At 38.2% G+C, this 18,500-nt stretch overlaps 1 protein-coding gene across 3 annotated transcripts in view; it reads right to left on the bottom strand.

Moving 5' to 3' along the window:
* The window catches only part of OPHN1 (oligophrenin 1), a 692,544-nt gene that overhangs the window by 474,219 nt on the left and 199,825 nt on the right, over positions 1–18,500 (bottom strand). For all 3 annotated transcript variants that reach the window (XM_055565218.1, XM_055565216.1, XM_055565219.1), the window contains exon 4: positions 18,313–18,374. In XM_055565218.1, coding sequence (XP_055421193.1) covers positions 18,313–18,374 — 62 coding nt within the window. The remainder of the gene's footprint in view (positions 1–18,312; positions 18,375–18,500) is intronic.

Genomic DNA, 18,500 nt, shown 5'->3' with positions numbered 1-18,500 from the left:
AAGAGAGTGTGGTGTTGGTCCATGACATTTTTCACAGAGCTAGAACATATAATAGACAAAAGTTTCAGAATTTCCAAAACAATCCTGAGGAAAAAGAACAAAGCTAGAGACATAACTCACCCAGACTTAAGACAACATTACAAACCTACAGTTATCCAAACAGCATGGCACAAATGAAGATCAATAGAACGGAATATCAATTCATTGGAATGACTGATGCTGAAGCTGAAGCTTCAAAACTTTGGACACCTGATGCAAACAGCCAACTCATTGTAAAAGACCTTAATGCTGGGAAAGACTGAAGGCAGGAGGAGAAGGGGGTGACAGAGGATGGGATGTTGGATGGCATCACTGATTCAATGGACATGAGATTCAGCAAACTCCAGGACATACTGAAGGACAGGGAAGTCTGGCGTGCTGCAGTTCACAGGGGTCACAAAGAGTCAGATACAACTTAGCCACTGAACAACAACAACAAGAAAAGAATAGAGAGCCCAGAAATAAATCTACAGACACACAGTCAATTAAACTATAACAAAGGATGCAAGAAGAATATACAGTGGATAAAATATAGTCTCTTCAATAAGTGCTGTTGGAAAAGCTGGACAGTTACAAGTAAATCAATGAAATTAGAATGCCCCTCACACTCTATGTAAAAATGAACTCAAAATGGTAAAAAGATCTAAATATAAGACATGACACCATAAAAATTCTAGAAAACAACACAGGCAAAGCATTCTCTGACATAAATCAGCAATGTTTTCTTAGCTCAGTCTCTGAAAGCAAAATAAATAAAAGCAAAAATAAACATGAGAGTTAATGAAACTTAAAAGCTCTTGTACAGCAAAGAAATCATCAAACTGAAAAAACAACCTACAGAATAGAAGAAATTATTTGCAAACAATATGAATAACAAGGAGTTAATAGCCGAAATATACAAACAGCTCACACAATTTAATATTAAAAAAATTAAAAACTAGGCAAAAGATGTAAATAGACATTTTTCCAAAGAACTATAGATGGTCAACGGTCACATGAAAAGGTACTAAATATCACTAAATAATTAGAGAAATGCAAATCAAAACCATGAGGTATCACCTCACACATTCACTGGATCATAGAGAAAGCTAGGGAATGCCAGAAAAACATCTACCTCTGTTTCATTGACTACACAAAAGCCTTTGACTGTGTGGATCATAATAAACTGTGAAAAGCTCTTAAAGAGATGGGAATACCAGACCATCTTACCTGTCTCCTGAGAAACCTATATGCAAGTCAAGAAGCAACAGTTAGAACTCTGTATGGAACAACTGGTTGGTTCAAGATTGAGAAAGAAGTACAACAGGGGTACACGTGTCTCTTTCAATTCTGGTTTCCTCCGTGTGTATGCCCAGCAGTGGGATTGAAAGAGACACGTGTACCCCAATGTTCAATGCAGCACTGTTTATAATAGCCAGGACATGGAAGCAACCTAGATGTCCATCAGCAGATGAATGGATAAGAAAGCTGTGGTACATATACACAATGGAGTATTACTCAGCCATTAAAAAGAATACATTTGAATCAGTTCTAATGAGGTGGATGAAACTGGAGCCTATTATACAGAGTGAAGTAAGCCAGAAAGAAAAACACCAATACAGTATACTAACACATATATATGGAATTTAGAAAGATGGTAACAATAACCCTGTGTACGAGACAGCAAAAGAGACACTGATGTATAGAACAGTCTTTTGGACTCTGTGGGAGAGGGAGAGGGTGGGATGATTTGGGAGAATGGCATTGAAATATGTATAACATCATATATGAAAGGAGTCGCCAGTCCAGGTTCGATGCACGATACTGGATGCTTGGGGCTGGTGCACTGGGACAACCCAGAGGGATGGTATGGGGAGGGAGGAGGAAGGAGGGTTCAGGATGGGAAACACATGTATACCTGTGGCGGATTCATTTTGATATTTGGCAAAACCAATACAATATTGTAAAGTTTAAAAATAAAATTAAATTTAAAAAAATAAGCAGGGTGACAATAAAAAAAAAAAAAGAAGTACAACAGGGGTGTCTGCTACCACCCTGCTTGTTCAATCCATATGCTGAGCACATCATGAGAAATGCCAAGCTAGATAAGTTGTAAGCTGGAATCAAGATAGGCGGGAGAAAGATCAATAACCACAGATATCTGGATGATACCATTCTAATGGCAGAAAGCAAAGAGGAACTAAAGGGTCTCTTGACAAGGGTGAAGGAGGAGAGTGAAAGAGCTGGCTTAAAACTAAATATTAAAAAAACTAAGATCATGGCATCCAACTCCATTACTTTATGGTAAATAGAAGGCAAAAAGTGGAAGTAATGACAGATTATTTTCTTCTGGGGCTCTAAAATCACTGCAGATGGTGACTGTAGCTATGAAATCAGAAGACGTTTGCTTCTTGGCAGGAAAACAATGGCAAACCTAGACAGTGTGTTGAAAAGCAGAGACATTATTTTGCTGACAAAGGCCCATATAGTCAAGGCTATGGTCTTCCCAATGGTCATGTACAGTTGTGAGAGGTGGACCATAAAGACAGCAGGGCACTGAAGAATTGATGCCCTCCAACTGTGGTGCTGGAGAAGACTCTTGAGAGTTCCTTGGACACCAAGGAGATCAAACTAGTTAATCTTAAGGGAAATCAACCCTGAATACTCATTTAGAAGGACTGATGTTGAAGCTGAATCTCCAGTAATTTGGTCATCTGATGTGAACAGTTGACTCATTGGAAAAGTCCCTGATGCTGGAAAAGACTGAGGGCAGAAGGAGAAAAGGGCATCAGAGGATGAGATTGCTGGATGGCATCACCAATGTAATGGACATGAACTTGGGCAGACTTTGGGAGATGGTGAGGGACCAGGGGGCTTGGTGTGCTGCAGTCCATGGGGTCGCAAAGAGTCAGACACAAGGGGGCAAGTGAACAACATCACCTCAAACTGGTCAGAATGGTCATCATTAAAAATTCTACAAATAATAAATACTAGAGAGGAAACAGAGAAAAGGGAACCCTTACACAGTTTGTGGGAATGTAAAGTGGTGCATCCACTATGGAAAACAGTATGGAGGTTCCTTAAAAAACTAAAAATAGAGCTACCATATGATCTAGCAATCACACTCCTGTGGATATATCCCCCCCAGAAAATGAGAATTTAATTCCAAAAGATATATGTACCCCAATGTACATAGCAGCACTATTACAACAGCCAAGACATAGAAACAACCAAGTGCCCATCAACACATGTTCGGCTTAAGAAGATGTGATATATATATCACATCTTACACATATCATATTTATATATATTCATTCTGTGCTTAGTCACTAAATCATGTCTGACTCTTTGCAACCCCATGGACTGTAGCCCATCAGGCTCCTCTGTCCATTGGGATTTTCCAGGCAAGAATAGTGGAGTGGGTTGCTATACCCTCCTCCAAGGGTTCTTCCCAACTCAGGATCACACTCAGGCCTCCCACATTGCAGTCGGATTCTTTACTGTCTGAGCCACCAGGGAAGCCCGTACACATGTGGTATATATATACTATATGTATGTGTGTATATATATATATATATCATATATGTATATATAAACATATACACACATATGTATATGTAAGCATAGATTCATACAATGGAATATTGTCTTTTGCAGCAACAGGGATGGACCTAGAGATAACCATACTAAGTGAAGTAAGTCAGACAAGTATCATATAATATCATTTACATGTGGAAGCTAAAAAACAATACAAGTGAATCTATATACAAAACAGAAACACACTCACAGACATAAAAAGTAAATTTACAGTTACCAAAGGGGAACAGGAGGGGAGGAGGATTAGGAATATAAGATTAACACACACAAACTACTATACCTAAAATAGATAAGCAATGAGGATTTGCTGTATAGCAAATGGAATTATATTCAACATCTTATAATATCTGATAATAGAAAATAATTTTAATATATATGTATCTGAATCATGGACTTGCCCAGTGGCTTGGGAGTAGAGAATCTACCTGCAATACAGAAGACATGGGTTCAGTCCCTGATTCAGGAAGATCCCCTGGAGAAGGAAATAACAATACACTCCAGGATTCTTGCCTGGGAAATCCCATGGACAAAGGAGCTTGACAGGCTACAGTCCATGGGGTCACAAAAGATTCAGACATGACTAAGTGACTAAACAAGAGCAACATATATCTGAAACAATATTTAAGTTAACTATATTTCAATATTTTTTAATTTTGCAAAAAAAAAAGTATAATATTGCTGAAGAAATAAATAGATCAATGGAAGAGAACAGAGCCCAGATATAGATTCACACAAAAATAATCCATTGACCTTTGCCAAAGAAGCTAAAGTAATTCAATGGAGAAAGGACACTCTTTTCAGAAATAGTGATGAAACAACCAGATACCCACATTTAAAAAAAAAAAAATCTGGATACAATCCTTAAGGTTTCTCAAGAATTAGCTCAAAAGGGGGAAAAGGCCGGAAAAAGATGGCAGAGGAGTAAGATAGGGAGATGGTCAGCCTCCCCACAAATACATCAAAAACTCAATAAGATATGAAACTCCTACAAAGCAACCTCTAGGCGACAGCAGAAGACCCCAGGCCTCCAGGGGGCAGGCTAAGCTCCCTGGAAAGAGATAGGAGAGAAGATGGAGACATAAAAAGGGAAAAGGCACAGAACATCTGGATGGGAGCCTGTCGCACCGAGAGAGGGAGGGAGGAATTCTGAAACAGGGGCAGTTGCCATGAGCTGGGAGGAAACCTCATTGTGGGGAGGGGTATCTGCACAATCTCAGAAGGCTGGGCAAAGCAGAGACTTGGAGATTGGAGAACAAAGAAGGCTGCACTTCTCAGCCCATAGACAGCTCACAGACTGTGGCCCCAACCAGACAACAGGCTCAGGGAACTGAAACAAGCCCACAGAAGCCCTGTGGTGCAGAGGGCAGGCCCAGGGTGCCAAGAGAGGCATGGCATACAAACCTCTATAGCACACACAAACCTCACAGCATAGAGAGCAGGCCCAGGGAGCCAAAAGAACACACAAGTCCTGTGACATAGAGGTCAGGTGTCGGGAGCCACGTTAGGCATTACTGACAAAATGGAGGCACGGCCCCAACCCCCTCTCCTCATCCCGCAGGCATGGTCCCGGGATGAAGGAGTTAGTTCTTGTGATTCTAACTTGTTCTTTCCTTTCTTTGGTTGAGTTGCCTGGAAAGAATGTTAAGGTGCTTATTGTTCTTGGGAGGAGCATGAGAAGGCACAAAGCCTTCTGCAGTTGTGCCCAGAGAATAATCTATAAAGTAACCATTGACATTTGTTCAAGGATCTTTACAAAGGATGTTCTAGGATGAGCACGTAGGCTGCAGCTTGAGGCCATGGGAAGGACTGTTATCTGAGACCTGTTTGTGAGGGAAATATTTATGGCAAAAGAAGTTTGCTGAGTTTAGGGTTTAGGAGTAATTAAGAATAGTTAGAAGCTAAAAGTTTAAGGAATGTTGTAGTGTTAGCATATTTTACTATAGCTTAGAGATTAGGAATTTTAGAGACATTAATAGCTAGAAGACTTTTTAGGAGATAGTGATCTTAAGATGCTAGGGGCAAACAGGATTTAGAAAGATAAGAAATAAACTGAGGAATGTAGCATGAGTTACAATGTAATCACAAGTTAAGAATAGGACACATAAGAGGAAGTAGATAATAGATAGTAAAGCCGATTCTGAGAGAATCACTGAAGCAGGAACTCTATTTGTAGGGCAATGATGATTTCTGGAGACAATAAATCTGGGTGGGGGAAACTAAAAATGTCAAACCTCTGACCTAATGTTTTGTCAAAGTATAAAAGAAAACCTGAAGCTTGAAATAAACATGTAGCCCTGCACCTTGAGTCAGAGGCTACATCATTGTCCGCCGACACCACTCACCCCTTCAGGCTGATTCCCTGGCTGCTGAAGCTGGAGTCTGGCAGGCAGGCCAAGTGAGACGGGACAAGTGCACACAGGTCCACCCCCACCTGCTCCACGCAGAGAGTGGGCCCGAGACAAGTGCACACAATACTCGCGACATAGAGGGTGGGTCCAGTGAACCAAGCAAATGCACACAAGCCCTGTGACATATAGGACAACCTCAGGGGACTGAGGGAAGCCCATACACATCTCCGTGATGCAAAGGGAAGGGTCAGGGAGCAGAGAAAAGATCCATACAAGCCCAGACCTAGCAAGCTTTCGTCTGCTACTCAAGGCAAGACCAGGAAACAGAAGCACCAGTGAAGATTCCAGGAACAAGTAGGGGGCTGGTGACAGTAAAAATATCCTGAGAGGGCCACTTCGAAACGGCTGTGGAAATAGATGTGTCTAACACTGACAAAGCCAGAAGGATTGTCCAAAGGTATACTGAACCGACAGATATCCCCCAAACCAACCAAAGTACGCTGCACTGCCCTTCAGAGAGACGAGATCCAGCTCCATCAACCAGAAGAACACAGGCACAAGCTCCCCCAACCAGGAAAACATCACAGGACACTAATCCAACCCCATCAGTGGGGGCAGACTCCACAACCAAGAAGAACTACCATCTTGAGAACTTTTTTTTTCCTTATGAATCACACTGTTTATTCCCCCTACATACTTCCATATTCACATTACCCTTTTGCAGTGCTGTGGAGTTTTCCTCTTTGTTTTTCTTGTTTAAAAAACTTCTTTTTAAGATTTTTTTCACCAATTTTGTGATTTTTGTGATTTTGTTTTTGATTTATTTGACTGCTTTTCTTAAACTTCTTTACCAGCTGTAGCTATTCCTGAATATATATAAACCTTTGTCACATGTGTCTATTTATCTTTGCTTTGCTATTTTTTCTCTTTTATTTACCCTGTCTTCCATGCCCTTCCTTTTCTCTTTTCTGTCCCTTCTTCTTTTTCTTTTCTCTTTCTCTTCTCCCTTTTTTCCTTCCTTCACTCTTTCTTTTTGCATCATGCAATTTAAATTGTTGTGCTATCTTTGCTATATTCGCCAGTTGGCACTCTGCCTAGGCTCAGCTTTAAAATACTGAACCTTAGTGAGCTCTGCTTTTAATTGGGCATTATCAACTTTGGTTTCCCTTGTTCACTAAGTCAGTCACCTGTACTCTTTTCTTTAGAATATTTTGGTTATAACTGTGTGTGTGGAACTATGTATGTGTCCCATTATTTCTGTAATTACCTGCTTGATCTGCTTGATCTCCTCCAACTAGAAAACAGGCACAAGTCACCCCTAACAAAAAGTCAATGAAAACCACTCAACCAACCTTTCTCTCCAAGGGCAAAAACCAAAAGGAAGAAGGAATACAATTCTAAAACCTGTGAAAAGAAGACTTCAAATGGAGCAAGTTAGAAAAAGCATGGAAAGACAGAGGAATAGAGAACAAATGAAAGAATAAGGTAGAAACTCACAAGAAAAAAATAAATGAAGAGGAAATAGGCAATCTACTTGGAAGGGAATACAGAACAATGACAGTAAAGATGTTCCAAAGACTTGAACATAGAATGGAGAAAATGAAAGGAACAACACAGTTAATACAATCACCAAGGACGTAGAAAAAAAATAAAGAATAAACAAACAGATAATGAATAACACAATTACTGAAGTTAAAATATTATAGAAGGAACCAGTAGCAGAATAACTGAGGCAGAAGAATGGATAAGTGAGCTGGAGGACAGAATGGTGGAAATAACTGCTGAAGAGCAGAATAAAGGAAAAAGAATGAAAAGAATTGAGGATATTCTCAGAGACATTTGGGACAGCAGTAAATGCACCAATATTCGAAATATAGGTGTCCTAGAGTGAGAAGGAAAGAAAGAAAGGCACTGAGAAATATTTTTGAAGAAATTATAGTTGAAAACTTCCCCAACATGGGAAAGGAAATAGTCAATCAAGTCCAAGAATCACAGAGTCCCTTAGAGGATAAACCCAAGGAGAAACACATCAAGACACATATCAATCAAGCTAACAGAAATTAAACACAAAGAAAGAATATTAAAAGCAGCAAGGGAAAAGCAACATACAAGGGAAAACCCATGTGATAAACAGCGGATCATTTACCAGAAACTCTGTAGGCCAGAAGAGTATGGCGGGATATATTTAAAGTACTGAAAGAAAAAAATCTACAACCAAGATTACTATACCTGGCAAAGATCTCATTCAAAATTGATGGAGAAACCAAAAGCTTCACAGATAAGCCAAAGTTAAGAGAGTTTAGCACCACCAAACCATCCTTACAACAAATACTAAAGGGACTTACATAATCAGCAAACGCAAGAGAAAGGAAAGACCTACAAAAACAAACCCAAAACAATTAAGAAAATGCCAATGGGAATATATAATGCACAAATCAAAACATACAAAATGACTGAATGGATATAGAAACAAGACTCATATATATGTTGTCTACAAGAGACCCACTTCAGACCTAAAGTAAAAGGATGAAAATAAAAGCATGAAAAAAGATATTCCATGAGAATGGAAACCAAAAGAAAGCTGGAGTGGAAATCCTTAATTCAGACAAAACAGACTTATTACAAGAGGTAAAGAAAGACATAATGATCAAGGATATAATGATAAAGGGATCAATCCAAGAAGACATAACAATTGTAAAGATGTATGCGCCCAACACAGGAGCACCTCAATACAGAAGGCAACCACTAATAAGCATAAGAGGGGAAATTGACAGCAACACAGTGATAGCAGGGGACTTAAACACCTCACTTATACCCATGGACAGATCATCAAAACAGAATCAATAAGGAAACACAAACCTTAAATGAAACATTAGACCAAATGGACCCAATTGATACCTTTAGGATTTTACATCCAAATGTAGGATACACTTTCTTCTCAAGTGCATATGGCACATTCTTCAGGATAGACCATATCTTGGGCCACAAATCAAGCCTCAGTAAATTTATGAAAATTGAAATTGTATCAAGTATTTTCTCTGACCACAACACTGAGACGAGATATCAAGTACAGAAAAAAAAAAAAAAAAAAACGCTGAAAAAACACAAACTCATGGAGATTAAACAATACATTACTAAATAACAAAGATGTTACTGAAGAAATAAGAATGGAAATCAAAAGATTCCTAGAACAAATGGAAACGAAAACATGACAAGCCAAAAACTATGAAGTTCAGCAAAATCAGTTCTAAGGGGCAAGTTTATAGTAATACAATCCTACCTTAAGAAACAAGAAAAGCATTGAATAGACAACCTAATTCTACATCGAAAGCTGCTGGAAAAAGAACAAGAAACCACAAATTAATCAAAAGGAAAGAAATAATAAAGATTAGAGCAGAAATAAATGACAAAAAAATGAAGGAAACAAGCAAAAGTTAATAAAACTAAAAGCCGGTTCTTTGAGAAGATAAACAAAATTGACAATTTACTAGCCAGACTCATCAAGAAAAACAGGGAGAAAAATCAAATTAAAAAATAGAAATGAAAAGGAGAGGTTATAACAGACAACACAGAAATACAAAGGATCATGAGAATATTATGAGCAATTATATGCTAATAAAATGGACAACCTACAGGAAATGAACAGATAATCAGAACAGTTCAACCTCCCAAGACTGAATCAGAAAGAAATACAAATTATGGACAAGGCAATTACAAATACTGAAATCAAACCTGTGATCAAAATTCTCCCAGGAAGCAAAAACCCAGGGGCAGATGGCTTCACAGGAGAATTCTTTCATACATTTAAAGAAGCACTAATGCCTATTTTTCTGAAACTATTCCAAAAAATTGCAGAGGAAGGAACACATCCAAACTCATTCTAAAAGGCCAAAATCACCCTGATAACAAAATCAGGCAAAGGCAATACACACAAAAAAAGAACACTTCAGGCCAATATCACTGATGAACATAGATTCACTCCTCAACAAAATTCTAGCAAACAGAATTCAACAACACATTAAAAAGCTCATACACCATGACCAAATTGGGTTTATTCCAGAGATGCAAGGATTCTTCAATATACACAAATCAATCAATGTGAACCACTATATAAAAAAACTGAAAGATAAAAACCATATGAAAATCTCAATAGATGCATAAAAAGTCTTTGACAAAATTCACCACCAATTTATGATTAAAATGCATCAAAAAATGGGCAAAGAAAGAACCTACCTCAACATAGTAAAGATCACATATGATAAGCCCACAGAAAACATTCTCAGTGATGAAAAACTGAAAGCATTCCCTCTAAGATCAGGAACAAAACAAGGGTGTCCACTCTCACCACTATTATTCAACATAATTTTGCCTAGCTATGGCAATTAGAGAAGAAATAGAAATAAAAGGAATCCGGATTGGAAAAGAAGAGGCAAAGTTCTCACTGTTTGCAGATGACATGATACTATACATAGAAAAGCCAAAAGAAATTATCAGAAAATTACTAGAGCTAATCAGTGAATGTAGCAAAGTCGTGGGATACAGAGTCAATACACAGAAATCACCTGCATTCTTATATAGTAACAATGAAAAATCAGAGAGAGAAATTAAGGAATCAATCCCATTCACCACTGCAACAAAAAGAATAAAATATCTAAGAATAAACCTACCTAAGGAGACAAAAGAACTATATATCAAAAATTATAAGATACTAATGAATGAAATCAAAGATGACATAAACATGGAAAAATATTCCATGTTCCTGGGTAAGAAGATCTACATTGTGAAAATAACTATACTACCAAATTCAATCTACAAATTTAATGTGTTCCTATCAAATTACCAATAGCATTTTTAAAGAACTAGAAGAAAAAAGTTCACAATTCATACGGAAACACAAAAAAGCCCAAATACCCAAAGCAGTTTTGAGAACAAAGAATGGAGCTGGAACAATCAACCTTTCTGACTTCAGACTATACTACAAAGCTACAGTCATCAAGACAGTATGGCACTGGCACAAAAGCAGGAATATGTAACAATGGAGCAAGAGAAATAGCCCATATACCAATGGGTATCTTATTTTTGACAAAGGAGGCAAGAATATACAATGGGGCAAAGAGAGCCTCTTCAATAAGTGCTGCTGGGAAAACTGTTCAGCTACATGTAAAACAATGAAATTAGAACACTTTTGAATGCCATACACAAAGATAAACTCAAAATGAATTAAAGACCTAAAAGTAAGACCAGAAACTATAAAACTCTTAAAGGAAAACACAGGCAGAATACTTGACAACGTGATCAAAGCAAGATCTTCTATGACCCACCTCCTAGAGTAACAGAAATAAAAATAAAGGTAAACAAGTGGGACCTAATTAAACTTAAAAGCTTTGGTAGAGCAAAGGAAGCTAAAAACAAGGTGAAAAGACAACCCTCCAAAATGGGAGAAAATAATAGCAAAGGCAATAACTGACAAAGAATTAATTTCAAAAATATACTATCAACTCATATATAACTCAATACCAGAAAAACAAATAGCCCAATCAAAAAGTGGGAAAATGTCTCTAAAGAGACATGTCTCTTTAGAGAGACATTTCTCCAAAGAAGACATACAGATAGCTAATAAAGACATGAAAAGATGCTCAACATCACTCGTTATTAGAGAAATGCAAATCAAATGCATTTCTCATTATTAGAGAAATGCTAATGAGAGAAATTAGAGAAATTTAGATAAACTAGAAAAATCACTCGTTATTACAGAAATGGAAATCAAAACAACAATGAGATACCACCACACACCAGTCAGATTAGTCATCATCAAAAAGTCTATAAAGAATAAATGCTGGAGAGGGTGTGGAGAAATGCAGATTGATACAGCCACTATGGAAGACAGTATGGGCATTCCTTAAAAAACCAAGAATAAAAACCACCATGTGACCCAGCAATCCCATTACTAGGCATATACCCTGAGGAAACCAAAATTGTAGAAGACACATGTATCCCAATGTTTACTGCACCACAATTTACAATAGCTAGAACACAGAAGCAACCTAAATACCCATTGATATTAAGAAGCTGCGGTACATACATACAATGGAATATTGAGTTCAGTTCAGTTCAGTCTCTCAGTCATGTCTGACTCTTTGTGACCCCATGAATTGCAGCAAGCCAGGGCTACCTGTCCATTACCAACTCCCGGAGTTCACTCAGACTCACATCCATCGAGTCAGTGATGCCATCCAGCCATCTCATCCTCTGTCATCCCCTTCTCCTCCTGCCCCCAATCCCTCCCAGCATCAGAGTCTTTTCCAATGAGTCAACTCTTCCCATGAGGTGGCCAAAGTACTGGAGATTCAGCTTTACCATCATTCCTTCCAAAGAAATCCCAGGGCTGATCTCCTTCAGAATGGACTGGTTGGATCTCCTTGCAGTCCAAGGGACTCTCAAGAGTCTTCTCCAACACCACAGTTCAAAAGCATCAATTCTTCGGTGCTCAGCCTTCTTCACAGTCCAACTCTCACATCCATACATGACCACAGGAAAAACCATAGCCTTGACGAGATGGACCTTTGATGTCAAAGTAATGTCTCTGCTTTTGAATATGCTATCTAGGTTGGTCATAACTTTCCTTCCAAGGAGTAAGCGTCTTTTAATTTCATGACTGAAGTCACCATCTGCAGTGATTTTGGAGCCCCCAAAAATAAAGTCTGACACTGTTTCCACTGTTTCCCCATCTATTTCCCATGAAGTGATAGGACCGGATGACATGATCTTCATTTTCTGAAAGTTTAGTTTTAAGCCAACTTTTTCACTCTCCTCTTTCACCTTCATCAAGAGGCTTTTGAGTTCCTCTTCACTTTCTTCCATAAGGGTGGTGTCATCTGCATATGTGAGGTTATTGATATTTCTCCCAGAAATCTTGATTCCAGCTTGTGCTTCTTCCAGCCCAGCGTTTCTCATGATGTACTCTGCATATAAGTTAAATAAACAGGGTGACAATATACAGCCTTGATGTACTCCTTTTCCTATTTGGAACCAGTCTGTTGTTCCATATCCAGTTCTAACTGTTGCTTCCTGACCTGCATACAAATTTCTCAAGAGGCAGGCCAGGTGGTCTGGTATTCCCATCTCTTTCAGAATTTTCCACAGTTTATTGTGATCCACACAGTCAAAGGCTTTGGCATAGTCAATAAAGCAGAAATAGATGTTTTTCTGGAACTCACTTGCTTTTTCCATGATCCAGAGGATGTTGGCAATTTGGCCTCTGGTTGCTCTGCCTTTTCTAAAACCAGCTTGAACATCTGGAAGTTCACGGTTCACGTATTGCTGAAGCCTGGCGTGGAGAATTTTCAGCATTATTTTACTAGCGTGTGAGATGAGTGCAATTGTGCGGTAGTTTGAGCATTCTTTGGCATTGCCTTTCTTTGGGATTGGAATGAAAACTGACCTTTTCCAGTCCTGTGGCCACTGCTGAGTTTTCCAAATTTGCTGGCATATTGAGTGCAGCACTTTCACAGCATCATCTTTCAGGATTTGAAATAGCTCAACTGGAATCCCATCACCTCCACTAGTTTTGTTCGTAGTGATGCTTTCTAAGGCCCACTTGACTTCACATTCCAGGATATCTGGCTCTAGGTGAGTGATCACAACCATCATGATTATCTGGGTCATGAAGATCTTTTTTGTACAGTTCTTCTGTGTATTCTTGCCACCTCTTCTTAATCTGTTCTGCTTCTGTTAGGTCCATACCATTTCTGTCCTTTATCAAGCCCATCTTTGCATGAAATGTTCTCTTCGTATCTTTAATTTTCTTGAAGAGGTCTCTAGTCTTTCCCATTCTGTTGTTTTCCTCTATTTCTTTGCATTGATCACTGAGGAAGGCTTTCTTATCTCTTCTTGCTATTCTTTGGAACTCTGCATTCAGATGCAATATTACTCAGCCGTAAAAAGGTACGCATTTGAGTCAGTTCTAATAATGTGGACATACCTAGAGCCTATTAAGCAGAGTGAAGTAAGTCAGAAAGAGAAATATAAATATCATATACTAAGGCATATATATGGAATCTAGAAAGATGGTACTGATTAATTTATTTGCAGGGCAGCAATGGAGAAACAGACATAGAGAACAGACTTATGGACATGAGGGAAGGGGAGGAGGGAGAGGGTGAGATTTATAAAAAGAGTAACATGGAAACCTACAATACCATATGTAAAATAGATAGCCAATGGGAATTTGTTGTATGGCTCAGGGATATCAAACAGGGGCTCTGTACAATCTGGAAGGGTGGGATTGGGAGGGAAATGGGAGGGACAACCGTGAGGGAAGGGATGTGGGTATACTTACGGCTGATTCTTGTTGATGTTTAACAGAAAATAAAGTTATATAAAGCAATGACCCTTCAATTTTTTAAAAAAGAAAGCAAACAAAAAAAGAATTAGTTCAAAAGAGATCATAGACCTAAATGTATAACATAAAACTCCTACAAGATCTTGTGCCAGTGCACAAGTGTGTCCAATTCTCTGTGACCCTTTGGATTGTAGCCCATGAGGCTCCTCAACACGTGGAATTTTTCAGGCAAGAATATTGGCATGGGTTACCATTTCCTCCTCCAGGGCAATTTCCCAACCCAGGGTTTGAACATGCATCTCCTGTATTTCCTGTATTACAGGCAGATACTCTACCCACTGAGCCTTAGGGCAGCCTTACAAAATAACAAATGAAACCATATAGATGAGTTTTTGTTTGGTAATGCCTTTTTAGATACAACCCCAAAAGCATGATTGATGAAAGACCTGATAAAATGGGCTTCATTCAAATTCAAAACTTCTGCTCTGCAAAAGACTTTCTTAAAAAATGAAAAGATAAGCCACAGACTGGAATATTTTGTGCAAAGAACATTTCTGATAAAGGACTGACATCCAAAATATACAAAGAAACCTTAAAACTTAACAATAGCAAAGAAAACAATTAAGACAAAGAGTAGAACACTACTGAGAGACTTTCACTTTCAAGAAGTAGGCAAAAGATGTGAACACGTCCCTCATGAAAGATGATGTATAGACAGCAAATAAGCATATGCAAATATGTTCCAAATCAAATGTCATCAAGAAAAAGCAAATTACAACAGCAAACATATACTATTATACACAAAGGAACATTTCATATGAGGATGGGCATGATAAACAACAGAAACGATAAGTACCTAACAGAAGCAGAAGACATTAAGAAAAGGTAACAGGAATACACAGAAAAACTATTTAAAAAAAAGTCTTAATGACCCAGATAACCACAATGGTGTGGTCACTCACTCAGAGCCACACATCTTGGAGTGTGAAATCAAGTGGCCTCAGGAAGCATTACTACGAACAATCCTAGTGGAAGCAATGGAATTACAGCTGAGCTATCTTAAATCCTGAACAATGATGCTGTTAAAGTGCTGCATTCAATATGTCAGCAAATTTGGAAAACCTACCAGTGGCCACAAGACTACTGGAAAAGGTCAATTTTCATTCCAATTGCAAAGAAGGGCAATGCTAAAGAACGTTCAAACTAATGTACAATTACACTCATTTCACATGTTAGCTAGGTAATGATCAAAATCCTTCAAGCTAAGCTTCAGCAGTATGTGAACCGAGAACTTCCAGATGTACAAACTGGATTTACAAAAGGCAGAGGAACCACAGATTGAATTGTCAACATTTGCTGGATCATAAAGAAAGCAAGGGAAGTCCAGAATAATACCTACTTCTGCTTCATTGACTACACGAAAGTCTTCGACTGTGTGGACAACAACAAACCATGGAAAATTCTTAAAGAGATGGGAATACCAGACCACCTAACCTGTCTCATGAGAAACTGGTATGCAGGTCAAGAAGCAACAATTAGAACCAGACATAGAAAAATGGACTGGTTCAACACTGGGAAAAGAGTATCTCAAGGCTGTATATTGTCACCCTGCTTATTTAACATGTATGCAGAGTACCTCATGCGAAATGCTAGACTGGATAAAACACAAATTAGAATCAAGATTGTTGGGAGAAATATCAATGACCTCAAATATGCAGATGATACCACCAATGGCAAAAACTGAAGAGGAATTAAAGAGATTCTTGATGAGGGTAAAAGAGGAGAGTGAAAAGCTGGCTTAAAACTCAACATTCAAAACACTAAGATCATGGCATCTGGTCCCATCACTTGCTGGCAAATAGAAGAGAGAAAAGTAGAAGCAGTGACAGATTTTATTTTCTTTGGCTCCAAAATAACTGTGGGTGGTGATTACAGCCATGAAATTAAAAGACACTTGGTCTTTGGAAAGAAAGCTATGATAAACCTAGACAGTGTACTAAAAATCAGCAACTTCACTTTGCCAACAGAAATCTGTATAGCCAAAGCTATGGCTTTTCCAGTAGTAATGTACAGATGTGACATTTGGACCATAAAGAAGGAAGAGTGCTGAAGAATTAATACCTTCAAATTCTAGTCCTGGAGAAGACTCTTCAGAGTCCTTTGGGCTGCAAAGAGATCAAACCTTGCAGTTAATCATAAAGGAAATCAACCCTGAATATTCACTGGAAAGACTGAGGCTGAAGTTCAAGCTCCAATACTTTGGCCACCCAATGCAAAGAGCCAACTCGTTGGAAAAGAACTTAATGCTGGGAAATTTTGAAAGCAGAAGAAGGGGGCAACAGAAGATGAAATAGTTAGATAGCATCATCGACTCAATGGACATGAGTTTGGGCAAACTCCAGGAGATAGTAAAGGACAGGGAAGTCTGGCACGCTGCAGTCCATGGAGTCACAAAGAGCTGAACATGACTTAGCAACTAAACAACAACGAAAATACATATTAGAGTGGGTGAAATCCAAATCACAGCCAACATCAAAAGCTTGCAATGATGTGCAGCAACGAGAACTGTCATTCATGGCTGGTGAGATTGCAAAATGGTACAGCCACTTTGGAAAACAGTTTGGCCGTTTTTTACAAATCTAGACCTACTCATCACACAATCTAGAAATTGTATCCCTTAGAATTTACTGGAAAGAGCTGAAAATTTATATCCACATAAAAATCTGTACACAGATGTGTATGGAAGTTTTTTCATAATTGCCAAAACTTGGGAGTAACCAATATATTCTTCATAAGGTGAAACGATGAAGAAACCATGGCACATCCATATAATGGAATATATACTATAATATACGCATACATATTATTCATTGACAAAAAAAACGAGTTATAAAGCCATGAAAAGACATAGAGGAACTTTAAATGCATGTTGCTAAGTCAAAGAAGGCAATCTGAAAAAGCTATATTATACAACTCCAATTATATGACATTCTAGAAAAGGCAAAACACAGTAAAAAGATAAGTGTTTGTCAGCGGTTTGGGTGTCAGAAAAGGTAGGGGGAATCACAGGAGATTTTTAGGGCAGTGAAAATATTCTGTATGATGAAACTTTGATGTACTATATATGTTATTAAGCATTTGTCAAAAGTGATAAAATATTCAACACAAAAATTGAACCCTAAAGTAACTATGGACTTGAGCTAATAATATTGTGTTGCAAGTTGTTAATAATAAGGGAAACCACACATGCAAGATGTTAATAAGGGAAACTATATGGGGAGTGATGGCAAGGAGAAATGGAGTACAGTTTACCTTTGAACAGTGCAAGTGTTAAGGGCATAAGCCCCAACCCTGTGCAGTCAAAACTCTGCATATAGCTTTACAGTCAGTCCTCCAGTATCTGAGGTTCTGTACCCATAGATTCAACCAAAGTCACATCATGTAGTACTGTAGTATTCATTGAAAAGTGCCTACATATAAGTGGACTCACAGAGCTCAAACACATGTTCAAAGGGCAACTGTATATGAAATCTCTGTATTTTCACTCAATTTTTCTACAAAACTAAATGTGCTCTAAATAACAAGTCTATTAATATTAATGAATGAGATTTTAAATGTAAGGGAAAAAGTTATCACATAGATATAAAAAAACTATCATATGTTTAAATGTAAACATATAAATATAAACTCATTATTTCTAAAAGCAGATAAACACAAATAGATAATTTAACAACACTAAAGACCACATTTTTTGTCAATATGTTCTACAGCCAAATTTAATGTCCTCTCAAGTCTTATCTCACTGAAATGAATAGAGTGATTTCCCTTTAAACTCTCAGAATGGGAACTTGAGATAGAATAATCAAATCAAATTCCAGTCTTTATAGTACCCAGGTAGTAATGAGACAGAAACTCAAACAAAAAAGCAACACTCCAACCAATGAGGACAGAAAAAAATGTCCAAAGTCAGCCATGATCTTGGCTCCAGGCCAAGTGTTAATGACCTACCATCATCATCCTCTCGTTTTCTACTTCGTTGAGCAATTCAGCAAATTCTTTGAAGGATTCAGCTGAAAGGACAGAATAAAAGATAAACCAAATTAATTATGGTACTTGATAGGCAAGTGGGCAGAGGTTAAGGGAAAAGAGGTAGAAACCGGTGCCACAACCCAATGGCACCACTACATGAAGGTGTC

This window comes from Bubalus kerabau, chromosome X, assembly GCF_029407905.1.
Source record: "Bubalus kerabau isolate K-KA32 ecotype Philippines breed swamp buffalo chromosome X, PCC_UOA_SB_1v2, whole genome shotgun sequence".
Taxonomy (NCBI): domain Eukaryota; kingdom Metazoa; phylum Chordata; class Mammalia; order Artiodactyla; family Bovidae; genus Bubalus; species Bubalus kerabau.
This window is presented reverse-complemented; position numbering and strand designations above follow the sequence as displayed.